Source organism: Coenobita brevimanus, chromosome 84, assembly GCF_032717465.1.
Source record: "Coenobita brevimanus isolate Jiangsu-jjx chromosome 84, ASM3271746v2, whole genome shotgun sequence".
Classification (NCBI taxonomy): Eukaryota; Metazoa; Arthropoda; class Malacostraca; order Decapoda; family Coenobitidae; genus Coenobita; species Coenobita brevimanus.
In genome coordinates, this window is record NC_137037.1 from 49,473,548 (window position 1) to 49,487,580 (window position 14,033).

General features: G+C 43.1%; 1 protein-coding gene across 8 annotated transcripts in view; it reads right to left on the minus strand.

The window, feature by feature from the left end:
• LOC145410195 (uncharacterized) overlaps positions 1-14,033 on the minus strand; it is a 118,623-nt gene that overhangs the window by 1,105 nt on the left and 103,485 nt on the right. For 6 of the 8 annotated variants that reach the window (XM_080280399.1, XM_080280400.1, XM_080280397.1 and 3 more), the window contains 4 exons: positions 13,042-13,158; positions 9,046-9,117; positions 7,914-7,947; positions 1-1,392 (listed from right to left, as the gene is read on the minus strand). The exon at positions 1-1,392 is cut by the window's left edge and continues 1,105 nt beyond it. In XM_080280399.1, coding sequence (XP_080136525.1) covers positions 1,256-1,392; positions 7,914-7,947; positions 9,046-9,117; positions 13,042-13,158 — 360 coding nt within the window. In that variant the 3' untranslated portion in view covers positions 1-1,255. The remainder of the gene's footprint in view (positions 1,393-7,913; positions 7,948-9,045; positions 9,118-13,041; positions 13,159-14,033) is intronic. The other 2 variants (XM_080280398.1, XM_080280401.1) reach the window with 2 other exon arrangements.

The window sequence follows — 14,033 nt, forward strand, 5'->3', positions numbered from 1 at the left end:
TAAAACAGTAAATTACATCTTTTTTAAAGAAAATTTCTTGTAAATATATGCCTCTCGACTGCACAGGGGCATTTAAAATAGATAAACACTGAGAGAAAATATAGGTAGGGTAAGTTCCTTGGCCTCCACCTCCCTGCATTACCTTTAAACATTAGTCATTGTTTTGTACTTGCCTTGATGTCTAAAATAATATATAAAAAATAATGATAACAATAATAGTAGTAGTTGTGGTAGTAACGATAATAATGAAAATAATAATATGTGAAGGAGAGGTCTAGCGAGCAGAAATGAGCGACCTTCACCCTGCCAGCACACAACACTCACACACACGTAAGGGTCAAACATTCCCAGATACCTTAATACTACTACTTATACTCTTGCCCTCGCCCACCTCCCGCACGTTCCACGAAGATCAGTCAATATTCTAAGTATCTTCTTCTGCTATACTAAGATATTGAAAGGTTTAGAATCCACGCGAAGTGCAAGGTTGAAGAATGATGGCGGGAAAATGAAGAGTTAAAAAAAAAAATGGTTGATCTTGTTTCTATATTTGTCTCTGTGTATTTTCCTCTTCTGAAAAACTTGTTCTTCTATTCACGACAGGTCAGAGGTGAAGAGTGTGAAAATACAGACGTGTGGCAAAGAATCTTGCTTAATATTCGTAGCACTACTAGTAATACATCTAAATCAAGAGGAGAAAACAGAGAGAAACAAAAAATGCAGTATGAACATGGTTGCGATGGTGGGGAGAAGGCTGAATGATACGTCCAAGACTCGTCCCTCTCCTACGTGTGATGCCTAAGATTATACAGTGAAGGAAGAGACTAAACCCAAAATAAAGGTAAATCATTCGTGTAAGAAAATATGATGTAGAAGCAGCATGTCTCGGAAATAATAAGAGAAACATGAAAACACAGCCACTCCAAAGAGATGATGAGGATGACGTCACTAATGAAACCAGAAGTCTCGCAACAGCAGCAGCAGCAGCAGCAGTAGTAGAGAGAGAACAAGAACTACAAAGCAAATAATAATAATAATAATAATAATAATAATAATAATAATAACCTTTAAACAACTTGGCGTTTAATACACATGAATGAGATTTTAAATATACAATCGATACATCAGTTTTTTTAAATATATTATTTCGGTCATATAACATTGCACTCTCTCCCCCTCTTTGCAACATGGGGCACACGCGTCCACACAGCCTATAGCTTGTTGCAAAGGTGATGGGCGTGTTGTAGTTCAATCTCTAGCTCGTTGCAAAGGTGATGGGGGTGTAGAAATTGTTGTAGGTGCCCCAGCCCTTAGCGGCCAAATTGAAGCTAGCAGAACGACGCTTATCCAGCTTGTCTTCGCTGACGAGGTCGTGGAGTGAGTGGTGAGGGACTGCGGAGGCGAAGAAGGTGAGGGAGAGGAGTACAGGTCAGTATTAATATTCGCAAGAGATGGAAAAGACGAGTGGCGTGCATGTGAGCTAATATTCGTGATCGGAGAGAAGAGTAGCCTACATGTGAGCATTAATATTCGTGAAAATATGTAGGAGGATAATATTCACGTCAAAATAGATATTCGTGAAACGGTATAAGGGGAAACATGCGTCCAGTTAACACCCATTTAGCTCCCTTACTATAGGCCAAGACCTTCATCATCCCATTTCAATTTCCCACATTAGTTTGAGGTGGGAAGTCAAGAGAGCTGCCTTTTGATCCCTGCGAGGACATGAATCAAAGGAGAAAGCCTCAAGTACCCCTTCCATGTACTGTGTCGTGGGAGGTACAAGGCTACTTACATTTACTACTAACAAGGAACACAAGAGTAGCATATCTCTCCACTCTACCCAGGGATGGTAAGGTAAAATTAGTAATTTTATGAGTGCTGAATTGAAAATAGTATGTACTCTTTGACAAATAATGATCTTTTGAGTAGCGTATGATAGACTATTGAATATCGTATGGGTAGCTATTGAATAAGTACTGTATGGTAAACTATCAGTGTTCCTGTGAGTGACTATGGTAAATTGCTATACCCTGTTCACTTTAACTTGGCCAAACATTGCTAATAATCAGTCTTCAATGCTGAGCTGTTATACACGGGACGTCATGTAGCTGAAAGTGCTAAGAAAAGAGGAAATACGGTAGAATATGAACGAATTTACAGATATTAAAACCTATCTAAGCTGTGTTGGTGTATAAAGAAAGGGTGAATATTATACACGATATGTACAGTGAAATATGATTATATACACTATTATACACCTTAGAATTATGCACCTTAAGGCTAGAATTATAGCTGGTTTTATTCATTATTGTTGCATCAGTTGTTAATTTTTGAGGCTTTTGTGAATTGCTGTACAGAGCAGATTATTAACAAACTTATAAATAAAATCATATTATATACTGCGTTTTAAAACCAAATAAATAAACGGGGGTAGGTCGATGAAGCAAAATTGTAATAATGAAAAGGAGATGAGGAAGATGGAAATGAATGAAGCCTTGAACAATTAAAGATGCTGAAGAAAAATGAGGCAACATGAATGAAATAAAATGAGGACCAAAACAGAGCAGTGGTGATGATGGCTTGAGGTAAAGATGAAATGTGGAGAGAATGAGAGGGAGGAAAGTGAGATGAGTGAAATGGGAGGTGAAGGACGTACGAAAATGAAGATGAGAAAGACATGCCTAAAGCAAGATGAGAAGGATATGGACAGCGAAAAGTTATAATCAGGACACGACAAGTCAGAGCTGAGATGATCATGAAGAGCAGAAGTGGAAAATGAAAGACGAGAATGAGAATATGAATAGGGAAGGAAGATTAAGGTATGAAATGTGAAAAAAATGAATGACAAATGAACGTAAGGAGTGGAAGTTGATAAAGAGGACATGAAAGTGGAAAATGAAGATGAGAAGAGACGTGTGAAATTAGTGGCATACGAACGTGAGGAGCGAAAATGAAGATGAACATGAAAGGCGGAAGAAACGGAGGGAGACATGGCCAGGGGAAAATTAAAATGGAAAGAAGAACATGGAACGTGAAGGAGAATATTGATGAACGTGAGAAGAAAGATATGAGAGGTGAAAAATGATGAGAGAGAGGGCATGGAGTGTGAAGATGGGAAGAAATGAGAAGTGGAAGAAAACGTGACGTGGGGTGGGAAGTGGAGGGGAGACTCACTTTCCGCAACGGGGGTGGGCGGGAGGGACGCTCGCTGCACAACCTTCACCTCAGCAGTGTAAAAATCAGCTGGTCCTGTGGAGGAGGGAGTGGGGGGATTGGTGGAGGGAGAGAAGAGTGGCGAGGGGGTGAAAAAGGGAGGGGGAGTCCCGCATGCCGATTTTCCAATGAAGGTCAAGCAGCCTCTCTTTGCCAGCGCCGCATTCAACGCCCAGCTGGTCATCGGGTCCTCTCCCTCGGGGCACTCTGACTTTTTCTCGGGATCCACTTCTTCCTCGGAACTGTCATATTTCACCTTTAGCTCGTCTTCTTCTTCATCATCCTTTATCTCAATTTCTTCTTCATATTCCACATTCACTTTGCCTTCGTCTTCCTTCTCTTGATTTTCTTGTAATTCTTCTGTTTTTCCACCTGTCTTTTCCGGCGCAGTATTAGATTTCTTATTTGCTAACTTTCCGCTAAGTGTGAGCTCGTCGCTCGCGTCCTTCTCAGGGGACACTACCTTACCCTTCTCCATCGCAGTCTCCTTTGGTGTCACCTTACCTGGTGTAGACTCCACACCAACACCTGATTCATTACCTTCTTCGTTAGTGATAGGAGGAGATGCCATCTGAATCTTAATTTCTGGAGATTTTGCAACTCCAGTCATCTCAAGGCCTCGAGCATGATAGCCCAGAGAGGCTCCACATCCTTTATTATCATCACCTTCAAGCAGACTCTTCGACCTAGATGGACACTTATTTTTCTCTCCTGTTTCCTCTTCGTCTCTCCCGTCATTAGCATCATAAATAAATATCTCTGACTCGTCCACATTTGGGTCATTTTCCTCTCTGTCCCTCTCGTCATCATCATAGTTAATGAAAAGATCCGAATCCTCCACTTCCTGGTTGAGGCTGGTTCTGGAGACGCTACGATAGAACTCCGGTGGTTTGAGGTCGTGGACGGTGGTGGCTGCCAGAGTGGGTGGACCCTTCAGTAGGGATTGTTCCATCTCCCTCACAAACTGTCGCAGCTCCTCTTCGTCCAACGACCTCTTCCTAGACTCAGGTTCGGAGTCAATTTCCAATTCCTTTTCTTTCAACGGCCTCTTCCTGGCCTCGGAGGTAATTTCTATCTCCGGTAGTGCCTCGACCATCTGAGACCCTGAGATGGATTTGTTCTGGGGTATCGTTTGGTGGGAATCGATGTCACGATCACCATTGCTCCCATTCAGTGTCGTTTCCATTGTGCCCGCGTCGTGTGTAATTTTAGAAGAATAGTCGGAAGCACCAAACGTTTCTGTGATTATTTTTGCCTGTGACAAGTCTGCATCAGATACTGTGGAAGAAATTATACTTTTCACGTTGTTTACAGTACCGTCAAATCCGATCCCATAAGCAGTGGACGTGGAGAGAGTTGCTTCACTGCTCTGGATACTGGAGGAGAGAGCAGTTTCACTGCCTTTGATAATCGAGGAGGGAGCAGTTTCACTGCTTTTAATATTCGAGAAGAGAGCTGCTTCATTACTTTTGGTGCTCGAGGAAGAGAGAGTCATTTCACTGCTCATGATATTTAAGGAAGAGAAAGTTGTTGCACTGTTCTTTGTAAATGAGGAGTTACTCATTTCCTTGACGCGCACTTCAGTCTCCCCGAGGTGTGCGGGAGAGTGATCTTGAAGGAGAGGACGCGGACGCAGCGGGGAGTCGGGGACGTCTGGACAAATTAGAACTCCTTGGACCAGCTTGGCGGTGTCACATGCTTTCTCGCTAGCTTTGGGAGACGTGCCCAGGCTGCAGGCTAAGGTGGGTACTGGAGACATACTCGGCAGGCTATGTGGTTGGGTCTCACAAACTGGGTGGATGCTGCTGGGAAGATCAGGGATGCAGGTGGAGGCAGAGGGAACTACAGACAGGGCAGGGGGTTGAGGTGGGATCATAAAGGGCAGGTCTGAAGTGCTGACAGGGGAGGCAGGGGGAAGAGGGCTGTGTGGTGAGGGAGTGTTTACCAGTGATGACAGTGAGATGAGAGGCAAGGATGTGGGTCGTGCTGGCCTGCTGCTTATCTGGAGTGTATTGGTGTTACCTGCATCGCTCGTGGCAGCTTGATGAAGTCGATTTAACTCTTCGTGTAAGTCTCCAAAATTAAAGGGGTTGTGTTTATTAGCATCACGATTCTCCTTGACAAGATGCGTATTTGAGATGCTCGTTGTTAGTTCGTCTGTTTGTTTCAGTTTCGATTTGTTCTCTGAAACATGTTCGTCTATCTTTTCCTCGCTGTTGTGAGCAAGAATCGTCTCGTACTCGCTCAGATCAGATACCTGAGTACCGTCGGGGAGAAAAAAGAGCGGAGGAGTGCCGGGTTTCAGGTCAAATGATTCGTTTTCTGCGTCGGCTAGAAAAGGTGTATCATGACTGGAGGAAGAGATGGATGTGGTTATCTTTGGGGGATTGGTGTGTGATAGACCTGAAGGCATATGAGAAAAAGTGAATGGAGGTGGAGTGCTGAAAGGAGGTACATTTGCACGAGAATCAGGACCTGGGTCTGGTAGGGAAGATGTCGGTGGAAGGGTTGAAGGAAGCGGATGGTTCTCATGAGTGGCTGAGGCTGTCGTGTTGGCCTTTTCACCAACTGGAGTATTGGGGAATTGTAAGGATTCAGGAGGCTGGGGTGAGAAAGCTTTGCTCTTATCTGACAGTGACTTTTCTCCGCAGTGCTGTGGTGAAGTTTGACTAGAAGCACCTACGTCTAATTGTACGGGTTTCGACATGCAGTGAGAGACGGCAGGAGGCAGGGGTTTAGGATAGAACACTGGGACTTGCTGCTTTGAAAATACGGCAGCAGCTAAAGGTGAGGCGGATTTAGCTAAGTTACGAAGCACAGGCTTAGAGGGTTGTTGTGTGACAGACTCTACTGTGGGCTTGGAGGCTGTGTGGGAGGTGGAAACTTGAGAAGAGGTCTTAGGTGAACTAGTGAGGTTACGCAGCAGCGGGGCGGAGGAGCGACTGGGTTTGTCCTGGCGAGTTGAGAAGGGAGGGGCAGCATCAACCTGGCCGTCGGAGCCACCACCAGTCCGCCGGGTCCTAGAGCTGGCAGGATCTGGTACAAGCTTAGCTAAGGTGGGGGTGGAGGGAGGAGCGGGCTTTGTGGTGGTGGAAGGAGTGGGCTTAGTGGTCGTAGGAGTGGGCTTAGTGGGAGTGGAAGGAGGAATGGGCTTAATGGTCGTAGGAATGGGCTTAGCGATCGTAGGAGTGGGCTTAGCGGTCGTAGAAGAGGGCTTAGTGGTCGTAGGAGTGGATTCAGTGGTAGCTGGAGTGGGCTTAGCTGTGGTGGGTTGGCTTAAGAAGGTGGTGAGGTCTGGGAGGTTGAGGGAGCCTGTTGACAGACAGACGACGGAAGGCCAACGTAAGAAAGAACACAAAGCCTTAATTCAAGCCTAGTAATAAGCTTTTTAATTATTTTTGCATAATGATTCTTTTATTATATAGCGTGCAACACATAGATAATGGCAAAGATAAAGTAAGAACGTAAATGGATGTAAAGAAAGCATGCAGAAATTAATTATGGAACTGTGTGTGTTAGTGGAAAGACCAAGAGCAAACACCACAAGGCCGGGGTCATGCAGGTTTCACTTCCTTGCCTTAGTCTATACAAAAAAATTACCTACATCATCTACTCTACTCAAAGAAATCTCGTCTAGAATGCCAGAGCTACAGAATGAGGCCAATTATCTACCAAAGGGATACAAAATTTCAATATCATACACTCGTCAGTCATAGTCTGTGATCTGGCCCTACCACTTGCACTGACTGGAAGGAGGTCATCGTCAGAGATTTATGCCGAACAGAGAAATATCATCCGGTGTCAAAGTGGTTGGCTGTTGGTTGAAGGTGTGTTAGGCCACGTCCAGACCAAATGCTTGCTGGTGCGGGCTGGGGTTCTGCAGCAATGTAATCCATTAAAGTCCTTTCCCCTACCCGCCTGCGTGCAGTGGGGCCACTTGTATAGGGTACAGTGATTTAAAGCTCTCGACCTCTCTAGCATGCAGCTGGTGTGGACATGACCTTAGACTACACGAGAAGCAATGAATGACGACGCTGTTACTCATTTAATTCAGCAAAGCATCATCAACCACCAGCAATAATGGATAACAGGCCTTCGTTCTGTGTCAAGACCTGGCAACAATTTCCATTCAGCGCATGGTAGAGGTAGTGAGTGGGCAGAAACTCTGGCTGACGATTGTACATTCAGTGACATTGTATATGAAAATAGAAAAATAGGATTCTATAATAAAAAAAAATGTTTTGTACTGTTTTACGACAATTATAGATCCTACTTTGAGGGAAAGGTATCAGGATGCCACACTGATAATCGTAGTGTAACTTAGTGGATTTTTTTTCATTTTTTGACTGTCTTTAACTTACTGGACTAGCAGATTACTGGACTGTCCCACTATGAACAAGACTGTGCTGGTACTCCATATCTACTTCGAGTTTTTTATCAACAGTATAATTAATAGCATCCTTTACATAGAAGTTACTTAGTAAATTTGGACTCTGCAATTCTCATCCCATCGTTTATCCAGGCATCAACTCTCTCAGGTGATATAATATTGAGCATCATCCCCCCACCCCTCTACCCGACCCCGAGCCCTTTGCTGGTGTGAGTGTGTGCGTGATGGACATTAGTTTATCAGAGTCCTGGCGAGTTAATGCTGCTACGAAGCTGCCTTGCATCAGAGTCAGCCCAGTGGAGCTTACCTGACGGCGTGAAGTCCATGGGCGGGGCGTTGATCTGGTGAGGAGAGACGGTGATTAGATTCCATTAACCTCACAGAAAATTAGAGAAAGAAAATAGTGATCAGATAAAACACAGGTCCAGTAAGGGGAAGAAAAAGAAGAAAACAGAGATTATATTCTCCACAAATTCAAAATATCTTAACTTCCCCATTTCGTTACCAAAACAAGATTAGGGGACACCGTAGCCTAGAATTTTGGAGCAACAAAATCTCGCTACATCGTAACCAAAGAAAGAAGGTGAGAAATAGTGCCTGGGTATGACACAAGGACAGGACATCAAAATATCGTTGTATCATAGAGAAACGGGGACAAGACCGTCCTTAGGTGAAACAGAAGCCTACAATATCGTAATTTCCCTAGCTATATGATCTGGTTAGAGAGAGAGAGAGAGAGAGTGTGTGTGTGTGTGTGTGTGTGTGTGCTTCTGTTTTTTTGTAAAGCGAAAAGTAAGCTGCTCCTCCCCTTCCCGACACCAACAGCCTATATGCCATACCTGCTCCATTACTTCCTCATTACCATCATCTCATCATAACTAGGGGTCCAGTGCCTGGTGATAGTCTTTCCTGCCTGAATAATCTTTTTATGTTAGGACTCTGGTGAGGGTGACAATGCTCAGTGGAATGTAGTGGAATGTAAGGAGGAAATTATGATAGATCTGTAGGCATGTTTATCTTGCTGTAATTCTGGAAGGAGCTATGAAACTTGGTAAATATGTTTTGCACAATTCAAGTGACGTTTTTTGAATTTATTTTTGCCTCTACCGGACGATTTTATTCAGCTTAAGAAAAATCTCTTGTCCAGAAGGGGTTTATGGAGGTCATACATAACACCCCAGGTAAAAAAAGAAACCAAGGCTGAATAAAATCGTCCGGAGATGGCACGACATATAGGGTGTTCCGTAAATAACGCCTCACTAGTCTCTCACCTGGCTTTATCTCTTGTGTTGTGGGAACGGCTCTGGCTGCTGGTGTGGGCGTGGGTGTGGCAGTGGGAAAGGAATATAATGATGCAAAACAGACGCTGATTACGCTGACGGAGCCGTTCCCGCAACACACGAGAACTCCAGTGCGAATCAAAACTCGGAAACACTTACTGGGACAGCCCTGGGCATCTCTAACCAGCTCGCCGATTTGCTGTCTGCCCTCTCGCACACCGTGTTAGCCAGCTGCAACACAAAGGCAACATTACTAACACGCACGCACGCACGCACACACACACACACACACACACACACACACACACACACACACACACACACACACACACACACACACACACACACACACACACACACACACTCTCTCTCTCTCTCTCTCTCTCTTTCACACACACACACACACACACACACACACACACACACACACACACACACACACACACACACACACACACACACACACACACACACACACACACACACACACACACACACACACACACACACACACACACACACACAAGAAACAACACAAATATCAACACAATAACTGGGGTGGCTGGAGATCTATACATTTGGACAAGAGACGAAAATAAATGGATAAATTTAGGCTGAGTTCATTACCGTTTCCTTTATCACCTGTATGAGCTTGTGAGAAAATTAAAGAGGCAGTAAGGATTTTGAGGACCGCAGAAGGGGGATGAAGTGACGTTGAGAACCACTTGTAATAGATGAGTCTTTGCTTATCATATTTATTTAACAGGTGAATCTCAGGTAACTCACACATGGAGAGAGGAAAGGTAACTCCTTCTGATAACCACAAACGTCGTATATACAAACATTCCTTATTATCTAATCACATTCTCACATAACCTTGAGGTGGTGGAGGCTTTACACATAACACTCATGCATTACAACACTGAAGCCGTTTTCCATATTATTGTCATTTTCGTTACAGGGCTGAGGTGACACAGTGAACATGAATGACAATAATGAACAGGACAAGATATTTTTCCATTCATTGTATTATAAAGAGCAGGACTATTCATTCATTGATTGATTGTATTATGACTGAATGGGAAGGAAGGAGCGATATACATTCAGCAATAAAGTTAGTAGACAACACTGATATCTGGACACTTCTGAAGCTATTGTATTCCAGGTAATGACTCCACACAGGTGAGCAAGGTGGGAAGAAGCATTTTGTATTTATAAATGTATCAGATAGTCAATTTCTCTGTACAGAAAATGAGTAATGGGAAGCTCATGATTATTATAGTTAGCTTTTTAGATTTAGTCTATCGTTTATGCCTATCGTCTGTACAAGGCTCATACGGCAGGTAACCACGAGCAATGAGTTTAAGATCTGAGAATGGAGATTTTTTACCCCCATTGCCTTTCGTATAGTTATCATTGTTACTTGTATATATCACTTCTTTTGTTCTTAGGAAAAAAAAAAAAAAAGCCACCAGTATAAAGTGGTCTTAATATGGAACTTGCAAATCTGTGTTTCCCTTTTAGTGACACGTTTTGGAAAATAATGGTAAATAGAGTCAAATCATTCCTATTATTAGCTGTGTTATTCTACATTTCTCTACGACTGACTGCTAAAAAAAAAAACACCATAAATTGATCCACCAACTACATGACAATAATCTAACGCACATCCAGCTTCTAGACCACAGATGCCACACAGTAATATCAGTTCTGGGGCCTGGCTGTCTATTTGCTGGGGTACAGGGCAAAGCTTGGAAAAACGGAATAGATAAAAACAATCCTGCCTCTTCAAAGCTGCTGAATATACAATAACCTTGTAACGGTGTGTACAATAATGTCCGTTTTTCCAAGACGTGTACAGGTTCATTACACAGTACACATTTTACCAGATTAGAGGGCTACGTTGAACTAATCCGAAATTCGCTATGTTAGTTGTACAAGTAATACCCTGATGTTGATATGAGTCGTGACACATACATTAAAAAAAAATTTGAATCGGTTAGCATATTGCCTGTGCCGCTGTCAATGGGCATCCGTTTCCATTTCTGACATTAGTTTTCATATTCTGCCCAAATTATGCAGACCGATTCAAATTTCGAGCTGCTGGCTGAAATACAATCGTGGTTAAAATGTCTGGAATGAAAAAAAACAAAAAACTAAAATCGGCTACAGACTACAAACAGACACTCCTGCTGTTGTGTTCTAGTTAAAACGAATATCTACGAACTACAAAATATTCGAAACCAATAACAAACTCTCAAACTCAAGGGCCACTTCTATAAATTAGGCCTTGTTTAAACACTACATTGTATCCTATTTTACACTAATTACCTCTGGCTTCCCATTTTCAAGCGGCTTGCTAATTGGGACCTGTAATAGGCGGGGAAAATGGTGATTAAGGATAAGGTATAACTGAGTAGAAGTATTATAAGATTATGAGACGATGATGATACAGAGACACACTTGGAAGGTATAAACATGAGAAGGATTACAGGATTTTGAGGGAGATTATGGTACAAAGAAACACACTTGTAAGGTATTAATATGAGAGGGATTACAGTAAGATTATTTTGAGTTTTGATGCTACACTACTAGACAGTAAGAGACGTATGCCTAGACTAAATCTCAAAGTGGAATGCACGCTCCCAAATCTGTTATGATTAATTCTGAACTACTTGACGAAGATAGAAGATGTCTGGCCTTCCTGTATGGCTGCTAACTGTTTTCTGTAATATGGGATGCAGGCTAACCACACGTAATTACCACAGGGATTACATAAATGACCATTAAAAAATTCGGGGTTTGCACTCCACTTTGCGATTTCAGGTTCAAGCATACGACTCTGAATCTTGGAATGAGGTGATTGAGAGGAATGAAGGGAGAAGTTGAAGATGACGTGTTTTTACCTTGATATATTTACACCAGCGACGTTAGATAGTGGGTTACATAAAATAGGGAAGATTAAACATTTGGGATGGTAGTTAATGTTAGCTTACCTTAGTGACATCGAGACATATACAGCTTATTATAGAGCAACATTGCGTATTTAGCCAAGACATAGGCGTGGTATTATACAGAAATCAGTAGCAATTTTTTATACATGGTGCCGGTATTATTCCTGGTTAAGTTTTTTGGGAACTTTCGTAAGTTAGCAGGCTCCTTAGCACCTCTGCCTTAGCGATTTAATTTAGACTTCACTTTAATATTTACTTATATTATTCGATTCCCCTACATACTGACCGTTTGTGTAAATAGGAAGATGTTAAAGTAGAGCATCCTATGAAGAGCAAGTTAGAAATGTGCTAAAGAGCTTCCTAAACTTACAAACTTTGATTACCTTATTCTAGAAAGAAAGAAGCGTTATTTAAGGGCACATTTTAGGCGCTGGTCAGAGGCTTGGCTTTTAATGGCTTTATTTTCCGAGGCGAAGTAACAGCAGCAGGCGGCAGACACAGGTGGGCGGGCCAGGTGTGCAGAGGGGGTAGCAGGTGTGAGTGGGGAGTGTTTATGCCTTCGAAGGATACGGTGTGTGTGTGTGTGTGTGTGTGTGTGTGTGTGTGTGTGTGTGTGTGTGTGTGTGTGTGTGTATGGTTGGTATTGTATTAACGTGTATGTTGTAAGTATTGTATGTGTAAAGTGTGTTTTGACCTACTCGTATGTGGGTGGGGTGGGAGGAAGATTTCTGAGCTACATATGTTGTCGTTGAATAAACTATGTTGTTTGGATAAGCCGTGTGTTACTATGTGTGGTGAGTAATTAGATGCTATGTGTGTGTAATGAGCAGAGTGTTACTGTACGTGATTGTGTTATTGTATGTGGCGAGTGTGCTTAGCTGTGAGTGTGTTGAACAATGTATCACTGTGCTGAGCAGTGTTTCACTGTGTTTGACTGTGTTGAGCTGTGTGGATGGCGTGGGTGGGCTGTGTTGAGCTGTGTGGGTGGGGTGGGTGATCTGTGTTTGGCTGTGTGGGATGTGTGGGTGGGCTGTGTTTGGCTGTGTGGGTAAGGTGGGTGGTCTGTGTTTGGCTGTGTAGGTGGGGTGGATGGGCTGTTTTTGAGTTGTGTGGGTGGGGTGGGTGGTTTGTGTTGAGCTGTGTGGGTGGGATGGGTGGGCTGTGTTGAACTGTGTGGGTGGGGGTTGGGTGGGCTGTGTACCTGGGCTTTATATCTGTTATCCTCGAATGCCGCCGCCGCACAGCCCGTCTCCAGCGCTGCCTGCCACGGACTCTTGACCATTGTGATGCCTGACTCCCTGTTCTTCAGAAACTGTTCCTGCAGGGTCACCACCAGGACCTCTTACTGACTTGCTGACCTCTGACTCACCCATTGGCAGTGTTGTCTGAACCCTCACTGACTACACTCTTTTATGATTCCTTCAGAGACATTTGCTAAGGATTTTATTTACTGGGAGCATGTAGGGTACTTCATCTCGTATGGCCAATCGAAATACACTAAGCATCGTATACTAAAATCCCTACTACACTACTTTTATTGCTATCCGCCTGTCTCTGTAGTATTGCTATTGCTTCTACTTAACAATCCTTACGCATCTGTGACCATCAAACATGGGAAGGGAAATTGCTCTCTTACACTTTCATTACTCTTGCTGTGAACTGATCCAATTCGCTACTTTTTCCTAGGATTTTCAGAATATCTAAAAAATGAAAGTAACTAGAAGGAAGTCAAGTTTTTTATGTATTTATTATTGTTTTATCATGCTTATTTTTTGGAGAGAGGAGCTTCCCGTCATATCCTGGGTGGCCTTGTACTGTAACTAGAATTCTCTTTGAAAGTAATCAGTAGTTCCCCTTAGTTCCTTGAAAATGCCACAAAGAGACATAGAAATAGAGGAACCTATGGAAGCAGGAACCTCTCATTGTCAGACCTATCTATTTAATATACTACAGATATTGGCAAACTCTAATTAGGAAGGTAATAGCACCCACCTGATGACTTATGGCTGAAACAAGGCTGCCGGGGAACTACTGACCTCATTCTGCCGTTCTGTCTGTGAGCCTGGGTTCCGTTAATCAGTCGAAATCACTCAAGTCAAGTTGTCCAGGAAACTTGTCATTTTATTTAAGGTAGAATAGTTAACGAGTCGTCAGTTTTATGGGTGATTCAGGTGGTGAGAAAGAAGGGAAAGA